General features: G+C 37.9%; 6 protein-coding genes and 1 pseudogene across 9 annotated transcripts; 3 read left to right on the top strand and 4 right to left on the bottom strand.

Moving 5' to 3' along the window:
- The first annotated feature begins 472 nt into the window (after nucleotides 1–472).
- LOC114726573 (uncharacterized protein At1g65710-like) lies at nucleotides 473–1,146 on the top strand (annotated as a pseudogene).
- Nucleotides 1,147–4,077: 2,931 nt separating this feature from the next.
- Nucleotides 4,078–5,443, top strand: LOC114726583 (NDR1/HIN1-like protein 6). Its single transcript, XM_028913186.1, has one exon. The coding sequence runs from the start codon at nucleotides 4,235–4,237 to the stop codon at nucleotides 4,979–4,981; it is 747 nt and encodes a 248-aa protein (XP_028769019.1). The 5' UTR covers nucleotides 4,078–4,234; the 3' UTR covers nucleotides 4,982–5,443.
- Nucleotides 5,444–5,770: 327 nt separating this feature from the next.
- LOC114726572 (40S ribosomal protein S5) lies at nucleotides 5,771–8,283 on the bottom strand. Its single transcript, XM_028913175.1, has 4 exons — nucleotides 8,106–8,283; nucleotides 6,574–6,845; nucleotides 6,271–6,474; nucleotides 5,771–6,112 (listed from the first exon to the last, which is right to left on the bottom strand). The coding sequence occupies exons 1-4, from the start codon at nucleotides 8,199–8,201 to the stop codon at nucleotides 6,058–6,060; spliced, it is 627 nt and encodes a 208-aa protein (XP_028769008.1). The 5' UTR covers nucleotides 8,202–8,283; the 3' UTR covers nucleotides 5,771–6,057.
- A 911-nt stretch (nucleotides 8,284–9,194) lies between these two features.
- On the bottom strand, nucleotides 9,195–10,493 carry LOC114726570 (uncharacterized). Its single transcript, XM_028913174.1, has 2 exons — nucleotides 10,375–10,493; nucleotides 9,195–10,103 (listed from the first exon to the last, which is right to left on the bottom strand). The coding sequence occupies exons 1-2, from the start codon at nucleotides 10,466–10,468 to the stop codon at nucleotides 9,412–9,414; spliced, it is 786 nt and encodes a 261-aa protein (XP_028769007.1). The 5' UTR covers nucleotides 10,469–10,493; the 3' UTR covers nucleotides 9,195–9,411.
- A 745-nt stretch (nucleotides 10,494–11,238) lies between these two features.
- On the bottom strand, nucleotides 11,239–13,551 carry LOC114726575 (phosphatidylinositol N-acetylglucosaminyltransferase subunit C-like). 3 transcript variants are annotated; one of them, XM_028913181.1, is made up of 2 exons: nucleotides 13,338–13,551; nucleotides 11,239–12,771 (listed from the first exon to the last, which is right to left on the bottom strand). In XM_028913181.1, exon 2 carries the CDS (start codon nucleotides 12,561–12,563, stop codon nucleotides 11,652–11,654), a length of 912 nt encoding a protein of 303 aa, XP_028769014.1. In that variant the 5' UTR covers nucleotides 12,564–12,771; nucleotides 13,338–13,551; the 3' UTR covers nucleotides 11,239–11,651. The 3 variants fall into 3 exon arrangements, with proteins under 3 accessions (XP_028769014.1, XP_028769013.1, XP_028769012.1); XM_028913180.1 differs by having other exon boundaries at nucleotides 11,239–12,783; XM_028913179.1 differs by having other exon boundaries at nucleotides 11,239–12,891.
- A 1,501-nt stretch (nucleotides 13,552–15,052) lies between these two features.
- On the top strand, nucleotides 15,053–15,890 carry LOC114726576 (uncharacterized). The gene has a single exon (XM_028913182.1). The coding sequence runs from the start codon at nucleotides 15,116–15,118 to the stop codon at nucleotides 15,722–15,724; it is 609 nt and encodes a 202-aa protein (XP_028769015.1). The 5' UTR covers nucleotides 15,053–15,115; the 3' UTR covers nucleotides 15,725–15,890.
- Nucleotides 15,891–17,292: 1,402 nt separating this feature from the next.
- On the bottom strand, nucleotides 17,293–24,490 carry LOC114726574 (auxin response factor 8). Of its 2 annotated transcripts, XM_028913178.1 has the most exons (15): nucleotides 24,364–24,488; nucleotides 23,901–24,195; nucleotides 23,599–23,720; nucleotides 23,324–23,422; nucleotides 23,153–23,209; nucleotides 22,904–23,059; nucleotides 22,742–22,826; nucleotides 21,058–21,148; nucleotides 20,793–20,957; nucleotides 20,590–20,712; nucleotides 20,169–20,244; nucleotides 19,475–19,622; nucleotides 18,235–19,235; nucleotides 17,961–18,151; nucleotides 17,293–17,759 (listed from the first exon to the last, which is right to left on the bottom strand). In XM_028913178.1, exons 2-15 carry the CDS (start codon nucleotides 23,941–23,943, stop codon nucleotides 17,585–17,587), a joined length of 2,532 nt encoding a protein of 843 aa, XP_028769011.1. In that variant the 5' UTR covers nucleotides 23,944–24,195; nucleotides 24,364–24,488; the 3' UTR covers nucleotides 17,293–17,584. The 2 variants fall into 2 exon arrangements, with proteins under 2 accessions (XP_028769011.1, XP_028769009.1); XM_028913176.1 differs by having other exon boundaries at nucleotides 23,901–24,490.
- Nucleotides 24,491–24,950: the final 460 nt, after the last annotated feature.

Genomic DNA, 24,950 nt, shown 5'->3' on the forward strand with positions numbered 1-24,950 from the left:
TTAATTAATTTAATTTTCTTAAAAGCACTCTTTTTTATTATTACTACCTTGAAAGAGAAATCTCTTGTAATGGATAATTAATAAGAATACTTTAGATAATGAATTGCAAATCTGGGAAGACAAAGTGGATTTATAACTTATATTTAAACCAAATTTAATTCTTTAACTAGTTTTATATTAAAAATCTAAGGAGTTAGTATTAAGATTTCTTGTTACAGTCCTCCGCAAAATTACTATTTGATAATCTTTCCACGTGGCTCCCATTTGAATTATGAAATTTTGCTTCATTGCGGAGGCTTTCTTCTCCGTGAAAAAGCAACTTGAGGATATTGATACGGTATGGAAAGATTTCATGCTCTAAGTTGAGATTACCAAACCATTTTAGTAATTCTATTAACTTCTGTTTATGTGAAAACTATCTGTTCTATCCTATTAATTTGACGATTTGATTGGTTTTGATGGTTTGTTGCCAATGCCCACTGCAGAAAACAAAGTTGATGCGAACAATATCGAAAGCAGAACAAGCAGAATGAAGACGAAGGAGCAACAGGAGGAAGAAGAGGTCCAAGAACAGTCTTCAATGACTGAAAATGTTAATCTGAAGACAACAGTGATACCACCTTCAGGGCTCGACAACCTTAACCCCAAGCATTAACGTTAACAAGAAGCAGATCATCTAGGAGATCACGAGACCTAGACTATCTCCTCAACTATGAAACCATAGGGATTCCATCACAATCTTACACCTCGCTGCTGCTTGAAGACATCCAAAACTTCCATCAAAACAAAACATTACTCCTTCCATTCCTCTTCCAGCGTGCGTCGCCAAAGCTTGCTCCATCCTTGAAGCTGTAGCTGATCTCAACGCCAGTACAAGGTCGAATCTTCCTGCCAATCACTATGCGAAGAGGGTGCCAGATTCTAGTGTCAAGGAACATCCTTTTGTAGAATCCGAGGTAGATGTCACTGATGATGTCATGGAGCCTAGCTTACAAAAGTACGTGACAACAGTAAGCCGAGGTGATTCGCTCCTTGGTGGTGGCGTATTCGATATGGAGGACCAGGGATCTTCTGAAAGCATGAGATTCACTGTGAGTGGACAAAGGCATGTGGGGTTTTCTTCTTCTTCTTCTTCTTACTGAAACCAAATTCTTCTGACTCAACTAATTTTTGGAACTCGAGCAAAGAGAATGCGATTCTCAGAGTATAGGAAGTGGGAGGTTTGGTGACATTAAGGACGTTCACGCGATACCCAATGTCGTAATAGCGGCTGGATCCACGTAAATACCTGCGATACATAGCTTCACCAGCATCGTTTGACATTTCCTGTGTTCAAAAGTTGCTTAATTGCAACTATTTTCGTATAATTATGCCCATCCTTATTATTCGTTGCATTGTATTCATTAACTTGTATGATTATTAGATCCAGCAATGGCCTTCTCAGCGATTTCAGTGGACCACGATGTTTTTACTTTTTATGATGGATCCATCTGATTGAATTCAATGAATGAATGTCCGCGCATTCTCAATGCATTACATTCAATCCATGACTTCTGACCTTGACCAAAAAGAGAAGTCCTCATGATGTTTCCATTCAGTTGCCTTTTGCTAGATGAATGGTAGACGTTGACACTTACAACTGTGCTTGGATTGACCTTTCAAAAGTAAATTTATGAAGTCATAATTTTTGTCTCAATTTATATAAAAACATTTTTTTTTAAATTGATCTTGAGGGTTTCTAAACACTCCTGTCATAATATTAGGTTATATTATATTTATCATATTGGGCCGAGGCCCAAAAAATATGTAGAAGACTTTCTAGTCGGTCTCTTTCTTGAAGAAGAATTCTTAATAATTGGGAATTTGGTCCTCAAAAAAATTGGGAATTTGTAAGAGCCTTGGCTGGCCATATATTATCACCACTAAGATAAGTTTTTTTTTGTGGTAGCAAAACCGGTTATTTTATGTGAAATAATAATATACATAAAATGTACTCTTCTGGTTCTTAATATAAAACTTATTTAACTAATTTGATTAGATTAAGAAAGTTAGGTAAGTTACTTAATTATAAAAAATATGACATGTTTTTCTTAGAATACTATAATCATCTTTTTTAATATCCTCCGTCCCTCTTTTACTTGATTATGGTTGAGGGAATATCTATAAGGATAATTTAGGGAAAAAAATTGACAAATATGAGAAATAAGTATGATATTTTAGACCAAAATTCAATCAACAATTAGGTTCTATATTAAAGACGGGAGCAGTATGATATTTTATAACCGTAGAATGTATGATATTTTGGTAACGTGTGTTTTACCAAATATATGTGTGCGCAAAGAAACTGCTCCTTCAATCCTTAATATAAAAACTGATTGTTAAGTTAATTTTGGTCCTAAATCTAAGACCTATTTATCAATTTTTATTCTAAATTACTTTTATGGATACTCTCTCAAGTATAATTAAGTAAGTGAGGGAGGAAGGATATTAAAAAATATGATTATGGTGTTTTAGAAAAAACATGTCATATTTCTTATAATTAACTAACTTATCTAACTTCTTTAATCTAATTAAATTAATTAAAAAGGTCTTATATTAAGGATCGAAGGAGTAGTGGGTTTCTTTTCTGGCAGCTTGAAAGCAGTCGATATTCATTTTAATATATTTATAAAAACTAGCTTATTTGCTTGCAGAAGTTGAATACTACTCATAATATAACACTAATAATATATAAGTCTTAATCAGTTCTGCTAAAAAAAGATTTTCAAATCTGGTTATCAAATTCTATCCTTTCACGGAGTATAATAATTATTGGAACGAATTTCTTCTTACGCACGCAGAACTGTTCCTAAAGACAGAGATTATCCCTTTTTATTCATTTTAATCGATCTATTCTGTTCAACACACCTGCTGCCTAATATGAATTTATTATTGACAATCGAGTTCAAAAAAAAAAAGAAATAGATTGTTAATTATTTCTTACTTTCATCTTAATGAAAATAATTAAACATGTAATATTTGTTGTGTCCGGTTGAGCAAAGGGTAGGGAGTGGAACCTTTTTTTTCTGGGGCAGCCAGGTTTGGTCGACTCTTGAAACTGGTGAACTATATATATATATATATATATATATATATATTGCTTTGTCAGAAGCATTCAAGTTCAAACAAGCAACTACCACAGCAAACCTCATATAACGTTGTTGTTTTGTTTGATGGGTCCAACTGATTCCACTTGTGCCTTTATCTGTGGCCACTTGAACATTAAACATATAAACTTCCTCCCCCACAACAAAACCAAGCCAGAGAGTTTCTCTAATACACGACGGTGATGGCAGCCCTGAGATCAGTGATGTTGTCAGCAGCAAAGTCAAGATTTAAGCCACCACGCGTTACGCGTACGTTGTTTGTTGTGAACAGGTTGTGTGTTCTATGATATCTATTTTGTTTATGACCTGGTCTTCTCAACTGAACACGTATTTTTTCGCGACAAAGGAAACTTCCATAGCCTTTTCAAAGACGCCTTTTTTTTTTTTGGGCCAAACTTCAAAGACGCCTTTAAAGCAGAAAGTTATCAGCAACTTCTTATTTGGGGATTTACCTGTTTCAGGTCATTTTTTAAAAACAAAAACAGATATATATATATATATATATTACAGATTATGCTTAATGGGAAAAGCAATTTCATGCCTTTTTTTAAAAAAAAAAATAAATCAATGCTTTGAAAGCTTAGATGATAGTGCGTTCAGACTATTTTACGTATGGGGGCAAAAGACCACGATATTCAGAGAAGTGCATGCGTCAGGGTTTTATACTTTCTCGATTATTTGTATTTGGGAGTATTTGAAGATAGTAATAACGGATCTAGAAACCAAAATAAAATAAGGCATTAGGTCAAATGCGGCAACACTAGACCTTGAAGGAAAAGCAAGGCAATAAAATTCGTTGGCCAAAATTACATGAAGTTTAAAATTCATGAAGCATACAGTAGCAATTTCTGGACGCCATTTATTGCTGAATTTTTGGTACACGTGACTGAGATAAGTCTTTAGCTCTAATATAAAACCATTCCTAGCCTTTAGCCTTCATGCCATATAAAGTCAATAAGAGAAGCGCCTTATGAATATTCTCATCGCAGACCTAACCTGTATCATTATCTATGTGCATATATATACTTGTGCAAGGGACTGCATTGAAGAAATTGAAACATTCATTTTCTGATATTTCCTGAACCAACATGGCTGATCATCAACAGCGTATTCACCCAGTCCCAGATGTGGAGGCATCACCACACACACCGTCAGCTCCACTGTTCCCAAGGGACGTATCAAAGTCCGATCATGGCGTACCAGTGGAGGAGCGGGCTGCTCCGGCGCCGGCGCTGAAGAAAAGAAGGTCAAGAAGTTGCTGCTGCAAGTTTCTGTGCTGGATCATAAGCCTTCTGCTGATACTAATAGTAGCCATAGGCATAACCATAGGAATTCTGTTCCTTGTGTTCAGGCCAAAGCTTCCCAAATACTCAATAGACGGGCTTACAGTTACCCGGTTCAGTCTTTCAGAAGACAACAATCTCTCTGCAACTTTCAATGTGACAGTCACAGCTAGAAACCCAAACAAGAAGATTGGAATATACTACGAAGGAGGCAGCCATGTGAGTGCTTGGTACATGGACACAAAATTATGTGAAGGGTCTTTGCCTAAGTTCTATCAGGGTCACAAGAACACTACAGTGCTTCATTTGCCTCTTTCCGGGCAAATACAGAATGCAACTGAGTTGCAGGCTGTGATTCAGGAGCAAATGCAGCAGACTGGGAATATTCCTCTGAACCTTAGGGCAAAGCAACCCGTGAGGATCAAGCTTGGGAAGTTGAAACTGTTCAAAGTGAAGTTCAAGGTTAGGTGCAGGCTTGTGGTGGATAGATTGGAAAGCAATAATGAGATCAAGATTGTAAGTAGCAGTTGTAAGTTCAGGCTTAGGCTGTGAATTCATTCCTAGTAGAGAATATGGCTTTTGCTGGTTTTACTGCTATTTTTTTGGGTTCCTATTGGATTTGTATATGTTTCAATAATAGATGGAGGATTGGTTGCGGATTTTTCCTCTCCATCCATATTTGTGTTACGATTTTTGTTCTTAGATTATAGTTTTCCAGAGACCTCCCTTATACATTATATATAGTATAATGATTATTAATAAAGTCATACCTATTTTTTATACTTTTATGATTACATTTTTATTGAAAATCTAGCAACTGCACGAAATTTTTAGATAAATAAGTTATTTTCTAATCAATTTATAATGTTCTTATTCAAATACTATACGTTTGTTATGTTTTGCTTAAGAAAAACTATTTTAAAAAATATATCGAACATTGTTTGGATTCTGCAGATTCAAATATATCGTAGAAAGATTAAGGGGAAAAAGTGAATGACTATAATTATAATTTTATAAGATTTTACATCCCATTTAGTCGTGTTAAATTGCGTTGCCTCCTCAGTCCAACCAAAAAATTGCGTTGCTCCCTGTCTAAATAAATAAATACAAAGGAGATATAACTTATAATGAAGAATTTTTCGCAATTTGATTTGTTTGCACGAGACAATTAAGAGGAATGGGAATTTGGAAAACGTGCTTTAAATTTCAATGATAATTCATGAATATCTTTGTAATTTGTAGACCTTTTTTAGCCATGATATATAACTCGTCCAAACTCTCTCTTACTCATTGTTTAACAAGTTTGCTCTTCAATAAAAGAACTATTAAAAATACCAAAAAAAATTGAATTTAGATCATTCCAACTAATTTGATTGATGAGCACCCAGATTGAATCATAGTACTCTACAGCTCATGATAGTCTCTCTTTTTTTGGCAGAATATTAGAGGGTCTTTTTCGAGAAATAACATCTATCTTATAAAATCAAAGCTATTCAATATTCAAGAAATGAAACAAGCTCGCAATCATATCTTTAATTAAGGTCCAGCAGTAAAAAAAAGCCACAGGAGGTCAGAAACAAAACAAACTCAGGAGCAAAACTTCTGTCCATGAGCCTCTCTTCCATTCCTCAACGGTTAGCCTTGGCAACTCTCTCAATCTCGTCCTTCTTCTTAATGGCATAGCTAAAAAAAAAAAAACCAAGAAAAAGAATCAGCGTACAAAGAACAAACGAGGACATATAGCATGAACTAATGATGTAACCAGCTTAAAGTGCTACAGAAACACGATTGATTTCCATCAAACGGTTGAAAATATAGTTCCCCCCCCCCCTTTTGTATACCTGTTTGATGATCCCTTTGCAGCATTGATAAGCTCATCAGCCAGACATTCTGCGATTGTCTTGATATTCCTAAATGCAGACTCACGAGCACCTGTAGTAAGGAGATAGATAGCCTGATTCACACGACGCAGGGGAGAAATATCCACTGCCTGACGTCTGACAACACCAGCAGACCCAATTCGTGTAGCATCTTCCCTTGGTCCACTGGTGTGAAAGAAAAGTTAGAGCATGGAATTAGATGTAAGCCAAAGAAGTAAAAGGGGGTGGTCAATTCAATTGTACATCTGTTTCCTATTTTTATACCTGTTGATCACAGCATCAACAATAACTTGGATTGGATTTTGATCAGTAAGCAAGTGGATAATTTCCATGGCGTGCTTTATGATCCTCACTGCCATCAGCTTTTTCCCATTGTTTCGTCCGTGCATCATAAGAGAGTTGGTGAGCCTCTCCACAATAGGGCATTGTGCTTTCCTGAAACGCTTGACCGAATATCGCCCTGCAGTGTGAGGCACGTAGGTTGCATGCTTGGCAGGAGCCACACCAATGTAATCTGCCAGGGATATGTCATTCACCTAAAATGGTAATGCCTAAATAATTAGTAACCTTCAGAAGCATTGATGAATAATAGAAACAACAGATACTGTCATGGCCAGGACAAAACCACACTCGCTCATGACATCAAGAAATAAATCATTATAGATCCAAACCCAACAACTACTTCTCAAGCACAAAATATTGAAAGGCATAGCACGTGAAGTAAGCAAATCGTACAAGTCATCATTTTGTAATGTGAGGATACAAGAACCCGAGAGGTGGTGATAGGAACCAGGGGCTTTTACTAGTTTATTTTTCACTGAATTACTATGTTTTATGTTTTATTATGTGTCTTGTATTAACTGTTACAAGTGTCCAGCGTTGGTTACGTCATTGTTAGTTTTATATGGATAGGATAAGGTTATTTTCAGTTTATATACCATCCTATAAATATCATACATGTATTCTGCCAAAAGGGGAGATGAATGAAAAGCATTATTCAGTTTGACTTAAACTTCCTCTTCTCCTAGAATTTCAGATTCTGGATCTAGGCTCTCCCTCTCTCTCCTCCCTTCTCTTTCTCTTCTCTTCTCTTCCCCTTTCTTTCTGTCCTAGCTCTCAAGATCTAACAGGTGGGCTACCGGACGACAGAGCACATGGATCATTTGCCAAAGTTGAGCTTGTAAATATCCAGAAACATAATCTCTTGGTAAAAGACACCAAAATAATAAAAAAAATAAAAAAAATTAAGAAGCTGAATATGCAACTAAATGTTCCATCATCAAATAGATGCTATTTTCCGCCACTTCATTTTTGAAAATCATCTATATCAGTTGAATATCACTAAGAAGAAAAATTTCCAATATCCCTGCGTCAAAACAGTGACGCAATCACATGCAAATAGAAGCATGTCCATGATTGGAAATCAAGATAAAATGATTGCTCAAGAAACATATACTTCACTACTTACGTCTTCTTATGCTTACAAGAAATGTCAAGTATGAGAATCACGGAAATTACAGAGAAAGAAATGAGATGTAGTAGCAATCGATCAAGTTAGATTAAATTTTTGCATTAATTCTCGCCACATTATCTGGGCTGTTATTTTGGGGGCGGGGGCTTTGTAATATGCTGCCGAAACTGGGCATAAATGCGAGAAAGAAATGTCAACAATACCTTTACAATCGTCACCAAAAGAAAAAACAATACCCTCAAAATCAGTTTTCGGAAGTTTAAATTTTAGATTGAAATATGCCCATGAATAGGGGAAATATGATTGAAAAGAGTAAAAGGGAAACCTCAACATCCTCGAAGGTCCAACGATTGAAGAGCTTGACATCGTTGACCGGTTCGATGAAGTCATGGCTTTGAGGTTGAGCTACCGCGGCCGCCATAGCAACTTACCTTATTCGCCTGCACCAGAGACCCCGACGAGCTCGTTGCCGCAGCGGAAGGGCCAACTGTCGAGAACCTTAGGAGAGATTACCAATATACAACTAAACCCTAAATTCCTATATCAACTCTTTCTTTTGGGCCTCGATAAAGCCCGTATTTCACCCATTTAAACTCTTTGGCCAACAGTACGCATCCTAAATGTATTTTCTCCAGGTTGGCAAAAAAACAAAAAAGTATTTTCTGCAGATATTTCCGATTTAAAAAATGAAAGAAAATTGGGAAATTGCAAAACAAGACGGTGAAAATTATTAAATTATAAACCAGGTATTTTTTTTTAAAAACATGTTGTTATTTGCAATTCAATTTTATTATCAAAACCTATGAAGTGTCGTAACATGTCCCAATTTGCGATTTTATAATTTTTACGTTTTTTTTGGTAATTTTTCCAAAAAAATTGAGTTATGAATTTTGATTGCATTTTCCAAACTACTTTACGTAGTTGGCCTATGAATCAGGCTCTGATTAAAAAAATTGATTTTCATGGCCTTCATTTGTATTCTTTTTTATTATTTCTCTATTTTTGTTTAATTTAATTCTATGGGATATATGTTTAATCAAATCGAGTCAAATCAATTAATAACTTAGTGATTTTTAACTTTTACTTATTTTCTTTCGTATATTTTCATTAGTAAATCACATATAATATTAGCGAAAATTTTTCTGCATACACCTTAGTTTTTCGGCCCAAAAAAAATCAAGGGTGCGAACTTGAATTAACTCGTGTACTGACAAGAGATGCTCCTAAATATATTCAGTTGATGGCTTCCCTTGATCAAGAACCAGTTTAAACCGAAAGGATCCTACTGCTTGAGCTTATTATTGTTTAAAATTAATCTATATCAAGATGACAAAATCGAATTGTTAATTACTTAATTCAGTCAAAACTAATATATTTTTGCAAAAATATATTACATGCAAAAAATCAATAAAAATATAAAATTAACATCATCAAGGCATCTACGACTCACCTCACACGATTTATTAGTTATGGTAAAATTAAAATGCGTAAAATAAAATGCCATTGACATGTTGAGCAGCAGGCGTCTCATGATTATTACACGCAAAACATGCAACACGAGCAGATTCCAGCACCGATCAAACTTGACAATATCCGTTGTGTAAATATATTTGAGCAACCGCCGGCCACCGCTAACTCTCATGACCTCTGGCCATCAGTGATCCCAATGTCTTCTCCTGTTCATCGAACTCCGACGACGAATCTATAACGAGTCTTTCCACCGGAACTTTGACGGCATCATGGCGAACTCCGATATCAGAAGCTAATCTGCCTGCACAATACATGCCACAACCAACCAAAGCCAAGCCACCAAAACCAGCCGTCAAGAACCGAAGCGGCGAAGAAACCACTGCACTAGCCGCCGCCATATACGATGCCGCTTGCCCGCTGCGGCCAACGCCGATGCCCGTGAACACAAGCAATCCTGTCTTACAGTAAATGGCAAAGTCCTCACAATTATTCTTGAATATATTATAATTGCCGAAGCCATTCTCGAGGAGGAACAAGGCACGGTGAAGCACCTGCTCCGGAGCATCGGACTGAGCCAGAGTGCATGTGCCTCCTCGCGCTTTGGCGAGAAAAAACGCCGGGGAAACACCGTATTCGAAGAGGTATAGATCTCCGCCGGCGAGAAAGCAGGTCAGGCAGGATGAGATGACCCCATGAGATCTGCTCTGGCCGCCGCATCTCGGGCATGCAGTGCCTGCATTGGAATTAGGGGGCATTGACATGAGGACGAGACGATCGAGAACAGTTCCGGTGCCGATTTCTTGGCCGGCTCCTCTGGTGAAGTGGATCACCATTCCGTCGCCGATGTAGATTCCTGGTGTCTTAGAGGAAAGGAAAGCATTGTATGGCAATTTCAGTACCGCATACGATGAACAGAGTAAAATTTTACAAAAGCATAAATCTCACAGGATAATCAATAATCAGGTTAGAATTCTTTTAACGATTTATTTTCCCGTTCTTCAATTCTCTTTAGCCTATCTTCATATGCTGAGAACTTAAATGTTGCCAATGATTACAGAAATGGCATATATAGAGAGAGAGAGAGAGAAGGAAAAGAATTGAAGGAAAGTGGGGAAGGGGATGACCGTGATGTGCGTAGATGTAAGCCTGCCTCCAGGAGTAAATGTGATCGCCGGGCTTCAGTTCTTGCCAGTGGATCTTGTTCGAGAGCACTCCCATTTCTGGTTAGTATGAATGGTCTTCGATTTTCCCCTGGAAGAATAGAAATGGTTCAAAAACCAAAGAGGAAGCTAATTAGGAAGCCCAATTACTTGCAGGGGAATCTTGGAACCCGCGAGAGGTGAAAAGACGGGACAGGAACACGCAACGTAGCCTCTTCCTTCGTCTCCACGGATTTGCCCCGGCAACAAGCGCCATGCAAGCAATAGAGAGAATCTCCCAGCTTAGATTAATTCCCTTCATTTGCCTGAAGGAAGTTTAATATTGATCAACTGTTGCTCTTCGTGACCATATTATATCAAATTATTTAAAATTAACCAAATCCGTTTAATTTGTTGTTCTTTTTTTAAAAAAATTATGCTTCTGGTTATAATTTAGAAATTTTATTGTTAGCGACTTTAAATTTTTAAAATTATTCCAGAGGTGCAAGCGATTAAAAATTGTAAATACGAAAATGTAATATATTTCCTTTTGTTTCCCTGCCTTCGGTAATATATTTCAGATCTTATAAATCAAACCCTTTACTATTGATCCATTTTTTCCGCTCTTCTTGGCGACCATCCGAGTAATAACTTTTCACAATCAAGATTAAAAATTTTTTACATTTTGAACATTTAAAATAATTATAATTTCTAAGAACTTTCACCATAGACTGGTTCAAACTTACTCTTACGTACTATAGCCTGCCTTAGAATTTATCCTTCAAATTAATAGTACATCTTTCGTAGTTCATTATAAATTTCAGCTAAATATCATAATAAAATGAGCCATAGAATAAAATTCATATAAATTAAATATGAATAAATAAATTTATCGTCAGCACTCTTTCCATTGGTTCATTTTGACTTGATTTGAAAAAGAAAATTGTTACATTACAATCATGCCAGTTGCTAGAGGATGCCAGGTAGATTCAAGGTTTAGCTCACCAATACTTCAATTGTCATGTCAATAATCAAGGGCACTCTCGCATTTCATTTCACAAGATGAATATGTCAAAAGATTTGACGTCATTGTACAGCATTGCACCATCACTTGCTCCTAATTTGGACAAGACCAAGCAGAAATACTCAGCCCCAAAGCCGATGGAATGCACCGGGGAATTACACCAAAACCTGACCATCACTCAAAATTCAAGAGCCAGTTGCCTCAACTTCTCACCGTATTCCCCATGTACGCTATGATCTTAGTCAGTAATATCAAAACAAAGCTTCGCCTCATCCCAAGGCCCATTGATCTCAAACTTGTATTCCTGAAGCCTTATAAGCCAGTAAGGGCAGACCACGTTGACAAACACTAACACACTAAGCAGCAACACAAAAAGCAACCGATCCAGCATGTACACAAAACTCAAGGTCAGAGCAATCAACATTATGGAAACACACAAGTGCAAGCGGAAGGAATACTTTTTAATACAGTATGTAACCAGGGGAGCAAAAAGGAAGACTAGCAATGAGAAAAGCATGATGGCAAACACGTGTAGTCTTGATGGAAGACGGGATGCGATAAAAACTGAGGCTACTACAGAAGCATTTACAGAGATACAACTGGATAACGCCGGATTCTTTGTAGCAACAGGGGTTTTTACTGTGGATCCTGAATAATCATGCAGAAATAAGTGAAGCAGTAGTAGTGACACAGTTACTGCCCAGATAGAATCTGAACTAATGGATCTTGTTAGAGTCTGGTATATAGGAGCCAAAACATATAATCCAGTTATAAAGAAGGAAATATTGAGACAGTAATGGATGAGAAGATTGAAGGAAAGCATTTCTTGAGTAAATATGAGGATGAGAAATCCTGAAACAAGGAGACTTGCATCAAGAAAGAGCAGGGAATTTTCATCCAGAGTTGATGTTAGTGTGTAAGTCCAGACCAATACAACGAGAGCAACAACGCATAGATATTCAGAAATGGAAACTGAGTCTAGCATCACCTTTACCATGTCCCTCTTTACGACACTGGCATTCGTGACCATGCCTTCAAGAAATGATTCATCAGTATAGTTGTCACCATAACCAGGTTGCATACCACCATATGCCACTTTTCTCCATCTGGGACGAGGTGGAGAAGAGTTGTCACGACTTCTAAGATCCATGCAAATTGGTTTATGTTATTTCAGGTGACTCCCGATGATTACATATAGCACATAGCAAGATCTAGTTGCACTTCATAACCCCCGCCAAAAAAAGAGAATTGCTCCATATATTTGGTTCATTTGGTTCAAGCAATCGGTGACAAGTGATCTTTATACATCGGTCTCAATCTCTTTGGCTTTCCAAGCATCATATCTCAAGATGGAACTTCTGTTGAAGGAACTTGATCAAGAACGAATCATCAGAAGGAGGGAGTCTAATGGCAATAGAAAAATCAACCACGAAACTCATCCCGCAGAGGTCAATTACATGAATCACATGATATGCTCTCTGAAAATCCAACTCTTTACACATATTATGGCAACTAAAGATAATTCAAACTAACAAAAATATATTAAAAAAGAAAAAGGTGATTATATGCTAGGAAATAGGAAAATTTTAGGCTACTGTTGATATCCGTTGAGGCTACGAGAACCAGTACAAATATGAGGAATGGCACAAGCACAGGCGGACCTATATTAGATCCGGTGGGAGTATCAATCTTTGAAATGTGCATGGCTGATATCAGCTCATATTTCCTCCATTTTTTTGTTTGAAACAATGAAAAATTCAGACATTCCACCCACTCTCCTCCCAAATTTCCTCCATTTTTTTGTTTGAAACAATGTTCCTCCATTCCTTATTTGTTTCTCAGAATCCCCTTAAGATGGTTTTAAGAAAAAGAATCAGCTTAGTTGAGAGAAACGAAGAGACAATGGCCAGGATTATGTACTTACCTCCAAATCTGTGATGACAATGTCCGACAGAGCAAGAGAACAGCGCAAAGAGCCGACGCAGCTAGACGGCAACGATGAGACCCGAAGGAGCAAGACGGCGCCGAGCTGATCCCCAGACCTGCAACGAAGATGGCCAACGAACATAGAGAGCGCCGATGACAGCCGACGGGGCAAAAGAGGGCAGGCGGCGCACTGAGTCGGGAAGGGACGCTGAAGAGTGATATCTCATCAATGCGCTAAGCCGCTAAATGAGATGAAAAGAAGAAATAAGTGAATGGCTCAGATTAAAACACGATGGACGGCGAAGATCTCATTTTTTAGAACAATATGTATAAACTTTAAATAAAATAAAATAAATTGAGATATTATATTTAATATTACCTCTTATTTTAATTATAAAAGCTAGTTTGATTTTTAGTTTTATCCTAAATACAAGAATTTAATATACTTTATCTCTCATATTTATCTATTTTTTTCAAACTACCACACTTGTATTCCATTGATTATAATTAAACACTGGAGTACCATAATAATTATATATGAAGAAATTATATTTTCTCTCTCCACTTCTCATTTCAACTATAAAATTTGATTGGGTTAGTTTAATATTTTATAAATGTATTAATAAATTTTTTAATTATTAAAATAAATATATAAATAACTCAAATTGTTAAATTTTAACCGTCCCTGTTTAAATAGCAATGAAAAATATTTAAAAGATTAATTTATTAAAATAAACACGTCTATTAGTTTTTATGTTTAGAACTAGAAGGAGCACGTCTAAATTTTTTAGATTGCACCAAATATAGCTTCTACAAATTGATCCTTTTTTTTAAGTACATTTTTATTTCTTTAATTTTATATAAGATTTTACTTTGGTCCTTAATTTTAAAAGTATGATTTTAGTCCTTTAAACCTAAAATTACCAACAAAAAATGATGACCTTAAAAATCTTGAATCTTGATAAAATATTCTTAAATACTAATATATTAAGTTTAATTTTTAAAATAACAATAATTATTATTAAAAAATTGCTATTTAAAACTAACATTTTTAAGATTAAATTACTAAAAATATACTTTTAAAATTAGAAACCAAATTGAAATTTGTATAAAATTTAAAAATATATATATATATATATATATATATATCAAACTAACTCATTCTCCACTTCCCATTCCTTCAAAATCTTTTGAATAAATGACACCATGCCTAAGCATTTTGCCACGGAGTTGACGAGGGAGACGAAGAAAGACACGTAAAATAGAGCAGATCCTTAAATATAATCTCATGGTTTAGTATATTATTCTTTCTGTCACAATGTTAAATCTATATTCTATGCTATGTACACATGACATTTTTTTTTTGGTGAAAACATGACAGAGAAAATATACATTAAATTAGAGTTCCATTTTTAAATCTCCTTTGAATATTTATATTAAAAGATTTTAAGGAGCCAACACTTATAAGATCCAGGGAAAAATACACGCTTTTGTTGGATTAAAAAAGTTTGTAGTACTTGTTTGCTTTTTGTAACCAAAAAAAAAAAAAGGGACAAGAAACATTAAACGAGACCAGATGGATAATGCTGATGTGTGGGCAACGCTCGCCAGCGGATGTCGTGTCAAATCCAATCGCCTTGTAACTTGCCACGCTGGATTCATGGATTGGACGGAGAAGGAAAGACGTTAAATTGCTGGCATTGACTTCGCCATTGACCTCACAGACTCTGCTTTCTTCTCCATTATCCCTTCGTATCTTTTTGTCCTTCGTCGGTCATGGCTTTCTCAGCGACAGCTTCGCGTCTCATCCCCATCCTCCTCGGTTTTCTCGCCCTATCCATCTCCGCCACGGCTAGACCTTGCAGAACCACCTTTGTCTCCTCCTACTCTGTCTCATTTAGGCTCCATTCCTCCGCCGCAACCCTCACCACCTTCAAAGAGATCAGATCCCTCGTCCCCCTGGACGTCGTCGGAAATAACGACAATAACTATGATAATCCCTCTCTTGCGGCTGAGATCTTCTTCGATGGCGCCCTCTGGGGCCGCCGCTTCGAGGAGGACGAAAATGAGACTGAAATTGAGCCATGGCGGTCACATATGAGAGCCCCCTTCGGATTTTCGTCCCATAATTCCAGCTCGTTCCGTGATCGCACTAAGGACATTGTGAGCGTTGTTCTGGCGCTACTCTTCGGCGTCGCAGGTGGGGCTCTCACTGCGATAGGTTTGTACTTAATATGGTCTGTGTTATCTGACCGCTATTATTATCGCGATTCTTACGATAATTATGTCGATGATGACGAAGAAATCGATAGCCCTAAGAAAACGGGGTACGTGAAGATTCCGGCCTTTGAATCTGCGCCTGCACCAGCCAAGGAATCGGTATGAATTGAGGATAATAGACATTTGCATCTGGTGATTGTAGTTTTTGAACCTAATTGTGAGAGTATGATCTCAATAATATTAGTTAACTAGAAGATGGGCAAACTTTTCGCCTGAATTGGTGTTTTTAATTGCATGTTTATTCGTTTTTGCTCATGAGACATGATCACTACTCTGGAATCTTGTCAGTCAGTTGTATTTTCGGCTACCAGTTCCTTGCTAACCTGAGCGTTGATGATATTATCTGCTCACTATGATATTCTGGGACTACGGTTATTCATTCGTCGTCATATCTCTATTTTTTTGCTTCGTCGATTTCCCATGGCGCTATTCCCAGCTAATCATAGCGGCGCTTATATACTTGCGATTATTTAGTATCTGCTCCTAATATGATCCTAGAGATTTGCATTCCTTCATCTTTATGCCCACTTCTGTTTTTCTTTTTTTTATCTTTTTTCTTTTTATTATTAAACTTGTGGTTAAGATTTGCTTGTGAATTTGTTTAGGTTGTTCCCAGAGCTGAGGGAAAAAATTGTCTATTTTAGGAAAGTCCTTAGTTGCAGTCATTTGCAGCGTTTTCTCTCGCTTGGGTTAGTATTTCATATTTCTAAAGAAGAAGGTCGGGGGGCCAGTAAAGCCGCAGCCCCTCGTGAGTTGTCTACCTTCAGCTATCTATTCTATTTTACACCATCTTATGGACGGTAGTACTTCTTAGAATATCTATGCAGGGGGGAGAAGATTAGACTCTCGCGTTTACTGGTCTTCCAGGGATTCCAAATGTAATTTTAAGTTAACAGTTCCTGAATAAAGTCACTTGAGTAGACTTGCTCTTGCACATATTACCTTGAGGCTTAACATTGGGCACCTCATGAGCGCCTCAGCAGCAAAAATTGAAACTTCGATTTACATGAAAAACTAGCATTCGGCTTTGCTAATGGGGGTGATTATGGACTGAATGTGGACAGGATATTATCGCTGACACTTGACCCCTGTGCTTCATAATTGCCCCGTGCATGTGCTTTGTTGGGCTCAACCGCTCAGGCAATCAGTGTTCAATAACCAGTGATCTAACATGCCCGATCTCAAAAATATTGCAGCAAATATTGGCACAAAAATATGCACGCACGAAAAACGCACAACGTACGGCCCCCCTGCAAATTGCAGACGTTGAAGCCTCCAGAAAACTATTGACAAAAATTCACACCAACAGTCTAACGGAAAGAATGAATTCCCCCTTACGAACCAAAATTCAAATCTTTGAAAAAGATGCCCAGTGCTTCAAACAAGATGCATAACCAAAAACAAAAAAGTGGAGGGTTATGGACCTCGTGCAAAACACACACCACATTGACTCAGATCCGAAATAGGGCATAACTTTGGCCAAAAAACAGAGAAAGAAAAAGGGCATAACCATATACTACTATGGTTAAGGCATGTTGAGACCCTTCCAGATACCGTCAAACGAAGGGGGAAACAAAAATGGCAGTTTCAAGTTTCAACGACAGAGTATAAACCAAGAGATCGCATCATAATACGAAGAGAGGCTTATCTAGCTTTTGTCTACTGTACATGAGTTCATGCAAGAGCAAGACGTTAAATCAAATGCTACAATAAGCAACAACACTATCTAGTTTGCTGTGCACATGTTCAAGGCACAAAAAGTCCGTCCTAACTTTCTTCACCACAGTGCTTTTTTCATCATCAAATCCTCAAAGGATGAATGAAGACGTAGAATATGGAACATAACGTGCAGAATAATTCTAAACATACAAGGTCGATAAGTAGTGTTCAAACAGTTGTGGTAAAATCTAAGATTACTCACGGCCCCACTGGAACCTGAAGCAAATACATCCTTATACATATGAATCAGTATTCAAGCGAGCCCATTGATGGAAAGCCAGAAAGGTCCTGAGATTCTGCGGTGCTGCCGTTCATCCTTCGTCCCACATTTGGACCAAGCGATTCCACCGATTGCTCACCCATCTTCATAATATCCTCAGGTGAGAGTATCTTGATGTACCAAACATTATTGACGAAAGATCTGCCCCCGTCATGCAGGAAATCCCCGCCAAAACATAGTCACAGATCAAGAATGGAATAATAGATTATGAGATAAGAGAAATAAAGCTGTAAACTTATGTGAATATCATCATTTATAGTGAAGAATGTGTAATTTAAACATCCTTCAGGAAATATGAGAATAATTTAACCCTGAATTCTAATATGATGTGAATATACTTACTCCCATGGGTCGTCTCCAAGGAGAAGAATATCATTCTCCCTGTCGACAAATACAAGCTGCCAGCCTGATCTAAGAGGGTCTTCTAACTTCCCCTCAATTCCAAACATTTGAGCCAACTCCTCTCTCAGCTCATGATAGCTGCTGAACCGAGAGATATCAAGGGAGCGCCCAACCGAACCTGACTTGTAGACCTGTGGAGGCAGAATACAACAAAAAAGTAGTAGTAAAAGGACACAAATCTGAATCAAACAACATTTCATGTTATGAATCGAACCTTGACAAATGTCTGAGTTGGGTTTTGTGGGTCAACTGGCCCTGAACTCTGAATCAACTCTGCAGAGTCTTGCACACAATTATACAGAGGACCCTGGAATCCAGAGTCCCCTAATGGCATGGTTGATGCATCAGTACCAACCGAGGAAGCTGAATAGCCAGGGACAGTGGTGGGGAGTAGAAGTCCAGACGAATCAATATTAACACCAAAGAGGATAGGATTTTGTGCATCTGAAGCACAATGCGATGGCACCGTTGCAGAATCTTTCTCAGTATACCGTGAGTGTGACATTGAGCTGCCAAAGGCAGCACTCACCTGCACAGGTGCATACTTCGGATTCCATGATTGTTGGGCCAATTGTTCAGTCAGCATGGATTGACTGCTTCTTGGTAAGTTGAAAAGATTGCTACTCCCTTCCGGACAAAGTGAACTGGGCATGTTCTGCCCTGGGGAAACCGACGAGAACTTCATGCTTGAATCAAAGAAATCAGGTTTTGAGTATGATGGTGAAGGAGCATGGGAGTGTTGCCTCTGTGGGAGCTGGTCACCCTGAATAAAAAATGCATCATGATAACTATTCTGAGGCTGCTGCTGTTGCTGCACTTGGTCTTCTTGATTGTTATGTGGTTTCTGAAGGAGGTGCTGAGACATGTTCTCTGCCAACACTTGAGTCTGTGGCTGAAGGATATTAGAACTCATCGATTGCTGAATTGCTTGATGCTGCTGAAGCTGCAGAGGATTGTGGTTTCCTGATTGAAGATAATGGAAGGGTTGTTGCAAATGCATCATTTGTTGACGCAAGAGATCTCCGCTCCCTAGGTTCTGCAAACCAGCAGCCAGCATGGCTTGATACTGTTGATTATGGTCATTTCCTAGCACAGTTGGATCTAGTCGCTGCTGCATCCACGGCAACAAACCCCCACCTTGAAAATTGAGGGAGTTGAGACCTTGATCTCCAGGTCCACCTCTCAGCCACATCAGCCCTGCTTCATCTCTTCCATCTACAAAAGAATCACAGTTCATGGGTAAGGGCAAGGAGACAAGAAATAAGTGATGAAGAGAGCCAGCAGCTGGATACCTTGGTTTTCATGCATAGTCATTTGTTAGCAAACATAAGCCTAAGTGCATGTGTAGTGAAAATTCTTCAGGCGACATTTTATTAAGCCAATTTGACAATTGAATGAACTTGAACACATTTTTCAAGAGAAGAGCAAATTTCAAGATTGAGTCTAACAAGTACCATGCAAAGACGAAGATCCAGGATGCCATGGCCGCTTCAATCTGAGGGGAAATAGTGATGGATACATTGGGAATGTTGTCAAAGGCTCAATTTCCCATAACGATACCCGCGGCTGCCTATCTCCTGCTGTTGATTCATCCCAACCAACCTATGCGCAAAGGATGAAAAGGCAGAAATTGCAGACTCCTCAATATAAAGGGAAGAGAACTTCCTTTGAAATGTCTATTGTATTTCAATTCATTACACATTATAAGTAATGGAACAAAATCTGTTAACCTGAATCTACTACAGGCCTGTAGCTATAGAGCAATCTATTATTCAAGCAACATAATAGCTACTTAGAAGAACATTCACTTGTACAGTTAAATGACATTAAAATGGATTTATCAATACATGAAATCCACCGTAAATTTACACATCTTGAATATCCTGCAGCATCACCCAGTCACATTGCAAGACACTTCATATTATATGAGGGAAAAGAAAATGAAAGACAGAATATGAAACAAGATTTAAATAGCTTTATAGGTGCATTAACCTAATATGGATAAAAATTTGATAAGGCAACCACCTTGTCCTTCCACAAGCCACAGAACAGGTACATTGCAGAGGAGAAGAACAATATTTCACAAACAAGATCTTATACATAATGGTGCCTAGTCTTAAGAACATGTTAAGATGTAATTTTAATTACCTTGACAGATCGCCAGTGAGAATTTGGCCAACGAACAGAATCCAGATCACTTATACCAGTTATCGTACCCATGTACCTGCGAGAAGGTGATTTGTGTCAGATGAGTGCCAAACTACCCTATTTTAATTGTGTTTGCAATTAAGCAGCCAAGCAAATTAGCCTATCTAATAACTTGTGTTTGCTACATGGCTTTCAAAAACAGAAGCCTACATGTCAAGAAAATTGCATCCTTATAATAGACTTAGATGCCAGAAAAACTAGGCAGGATATCAGTAAGCCGGCATACATATAGCAGGCTCTTCTGTAAGACAACCTTATCTACCTATGAGAAATAGAACTACTGATCTAAGAGTGCCAAAACAGTCAACAGAGGCCCCCAAAAAAAGTGCTGAAGAGAATAAATATAAATGGCTACTGATACCTGCGTACACTTGATTCCTCAGTCTCAAAAAGCATCCTGAATCGCATGCCAACTGAAACACGTGTGTGGTACACAGCCTTGACATATTTTGAAAGTGGTATGACAAACTCAGAAGGACTAGCCCTGCCCATGATTCAGGCGTCAAAAGAAGTATTATGATTTCACACAAGTGTTAGAGGTGGACATAAGTCAACACTCACAACCTTGGATTATAGAAAACTGTAAAACAGCTATTAGTTGCAGCAGCGTGAGCAGCAGCTGCAAGAAGTCCAATGTGCATACTATCGGTTGAAAGAACAGATGATGGCATCACAGTTTGGGGTCGACTGGCACGACGTATTCCTAAAAGCAGCTGATTCTTTTCATTCCTAACAATGTGAATCAATTTATAATTTAAAAAAAAAAAACTATCAATTTCCAGCGTCCATGGGGAAAAAGGGACCAAAAATAGAAAAGGGAAATACATACCATATAAAGAGCACAGAATCTCCAGCAACAAGTCTCTTGGCACTAACAAATACACTCCAGCCTGTTGTAAGAAGGTGTCGTTTTGGCTGTCCTGCAATGATACAAAAGAACCAGGCATATCAGTTTGACTAGGAGATAGAAAAATGCCAATACAAGGTCACATCAACATGTGGGCATATAGATTGCTTCAAGAATTTTAGGTGACTTTTCAGTCAAAGTTGAAACACAGGTGGAACAGAAAAAGTTGCAGAGAAACCACTACACCTAGTAGAAGAAATGGAGGGAAGCCATTTAACCAAATAAAGTATTACTCCACAAAAGAAAATTACATCAAATTCAAAACTATTTCTCCTTTCAAGTATACAATAAACAGTACAAATCATGTGCTACCAACATTGGTAATATTTTGAAGAAAAAGGCGCTCCAATAACGTACAAGACCAGTTTATATGAGAGGGAACTTAGCTGATGAGCATGTTTGTACAAGCGCTGCTAATGAAGTAAGAAACAGGCAATCCTACAGATTATCGTACAAAGCTAGACATAACGTATCATGGCAACCAGTTGTGCTTGCCAAACAGAACAAACTGGCATACAATCTTGCACTTGTCTGTCTGCCATGGTATATGAGGGAGAAATTAAAAAACCAATTCTACAGGGAACTAGATTCAAAGATTCTCTATGTGTGAGACCAGACTAGAACATAATTCTCCTAAAGGACCAAAATAATTTCTCTGTCATCACATTAATTTCACATGTACTAGATTGACATAAAGAAAGTATTGAACAACCAAACCAGGAAAAATCAGATTGCGAAGACAATCTATAATGGGACAACTAGAGAAATACTCTATTTTATGAGACCAAATTGAGGAGATAATCTATACAATTCTTTTTTGAGCAAACAATCTACATTCTGAAAGAACCAAATTGAGGTTTTAATCCAAGCAATAAACATTAACTCGCACAAAAATATTTGATACAACACCAGAATACAGTTATCTTCTCTAAATGGGTTTACATGTTCACCAAGAAACAAATATTGCCTTAATAGTTTATCTTGGTTTCAACTGTTCCAAATTGCAATTTATTAGAACTTAAGATGACACTCAAAGTATGATCAGAGAGACAATTCTTAACGGATTCTAGAACATGTAAATCGAGTCATTACTGGCATGATTGGCATGAAAAACTGGATAGGCTTTTCAGAAACTGGCTCAGATGTTTACAATGAAGATTTGTTAGGGGAGGTGAACTCATTCAGTAATTACCCTTTCTTATACTTCAAACCCCTGGTAAAACAGCCTACACATCTCAATCAGTCGAGATACTCTCCTTTCAAAGATATAGATATTGATTTAAGTATATTTGCTCAACAGCAACCGAAAAGAGCTAACAAGTTATGGGGAAAATGTGGTGCATGAGATGATAGGGCAAAGTAACCATTGTACAACAAGCTTTAGTTAGCCTAACACATGTACGTTTCCCCTTAGCAAAATATTAGTTTAGCACAGATGTCCTTCAAGTTCTAGATTCTAGCAGATACTAATCTCCGTATGACACTTGTTCGTTGAAATCAAAAGCACTGAAGTGGAAATCCAAACAGAAGAGCTAAAAAATACCAGAAATTACAATCAAAAGATAACAAAATCAAATAAAATACAAGATAAGAGTATGATGCTTACCACGAAAAATATGTCTGAACTTCCACTCAACATCATGGAGGTCCCTAGCAATTAGTTCTTGTGCTGGTGGTTGCTGTGAGAAATCCTGTACAGCCAAAATAGAATAGAAATGCATCTACATCCAATTAAGAGACAAACAGAAAAGCAAGATATTGACACTACCAGTGGAGGGAAAACTTTCTCAGCTGCCCGACGAGGAACAGAAAACCCTCCATGTGTGCTGGTGTCACTTGCCGTTAGTGTCTTGCAAAAATAATTTGAGGGCTGTTTGCTCGGAATGCCCAGTTCCAAAGGAAGAAATGTTTCCTTCTGCTCTTGCTACACGCAATTAATGATACGTAAGTTCAAGCCCAAAAATGAAAGGAAACACATTCAATATGATTATATCGAATCAAGCTAACAACACAGTACCGGAGTCAATGGCTGCAGTGTCATTTGAGCATATACTTCATCTGTTTCAACATCAGCCTGGAAAACACGGGATGCTCTGGTTAATTTTGGAATTATAGTTCACTCGTATGTTTCAAAGACGACTCAAGTAATCAACTATTACATTTACAAGGGAAATATTATGATACTCACATGCATTGTGACATTATGAAGTTGGCAAATTAACTGGGGCGGCAAGCTCGGGTAATTGGGTATGTGCCCATCAAGTTCTCTGTTAGTTGTGGCTGCAACCTACAATCATGATTCATGACAAGTTTAGTTCAATTTCCATTCCAAAAATTGTCCACTCGCAGCTACCACGAACTACTACTGAGCTAAATAAGCAAGAAAGTCTCTGTATCTAAGCTAGTATGCAAACAAGATAATACTAAAGGATCTAGAGTAGAGTAGGGGGTACTAAAAAGCACCTGCTCGCTATGACCCTGAGGGAAGTAAACCACACGAGTCCCTGCATTTGGTAGGGACACGAGAGGACCCGCGCATGCATGCCATAGCTCGGAATTCAGACATTTCTTCTCCCCTCCTCCCCCTACCATCATTCAGCACAACAAATTATCATAAACGGGAAAGAAAATAGGTACTAGGATGCTCAAGAGACACAAAAAGGGTTGAAAGGGACACATTATTTTTGTGCATGGAGACATAATTAAGAGTTTTTAATGGGAGGGTAAAATATTAAAAAAGCAAAAGAGAGAAATAGAGTGGATACCTTCTTGTCCCTGCTGACCCAACCCTGATGTTGAAAGCTTCATATCAAGCTTCACTTTTCTTTTCTTTTAAAGATACAGAATCTTGTAACCTTGTAATCACATAAACAATACATGAAACCCTAGCTCAGAGCTGCCTAGTTGAATTTGTTTCAAGCCATTGCATTCCCCTCCATCTTCCTCCAACTTGCCAATGCACTCCATACCCCCAAGTGAGAGAAAACTTACAAATCAAACGAAGCCAAAATCCAGAAATTCCTCAAAGTACAGCATCTCAAAATTCAGAACTGGCCACTGCTGGAAGATTAAAGAACCCAAAATTAAGCTAAGAGATAAGACGGGTATCCAGAAGCAGAGCTATTTTTCAGCAATTTCCGGCAAACCCATGACCCAGAATCGAAACCCAATTCGAGTTAACTATAAAGCAGGGCACGTTATCCAAGATCGCCATGAAATGAGCAGTACCAGAGTAGTAGAAAGGAAGCAAGAATGAAGAAACACAAGTGACTGTTGAACTAAAGGCACTCTTCGTGGCCTATCACTTTCGATTGAGAGAGACCCAGTGAGGATTTTTGGCTTTGAAACGCACAGTGATAAGAGAGAGAGACGGACGAAGCAAATAAAGTAAGGACCTTTGCCTCTTATAAGGGGGTACCGACCAAAGCTGGACTTGTGCGCAGTAGAGAGAGAAAGAGAAGGAGCGTCTCTGTAAGAGTCATGGCAAGAGCCAATCTCAGCCATTGGATGATCCGTACTGGAAAATCTGGATGGTACATCTACACTGATGTGACAGCAGGCATGTGCCACCATCCTTTAGTGGTCATTGTCAGAGTACGGAGTATTGAGTGAAAAATATTACCATAAAAAATTATAGTATTAATTAAAATGAACAAATAATATATAAAATATCTCTGAGAGGGGGCGAGGGAGGGGGATAGAGCGCGTGCTGTGCAAATAGATGACGAGAGACTCTGTTTGAGGCGTAATAGGTAACGAGAAAAAGTTAAAAGCAAATAGTTGCTCATTGATGGCAATGAATGAATACTCTCCCC

This window comes from Neltuma alba, unplaced genomic scaffold, assembly GCF_004799145.2.
Source record: "Neltuma alba isolate B1F8T4 unplaced genomic scaffold, ASM479914v2 tig00012393_pilon, whole genome shotgun sequence".
NCBI classification, from domain to species: Eukaryota; Viridiplantae; Streptophyta; class Magnoliopsida; order Fabales; family Fabaceae; genus Neltuma; species Neltuma alba.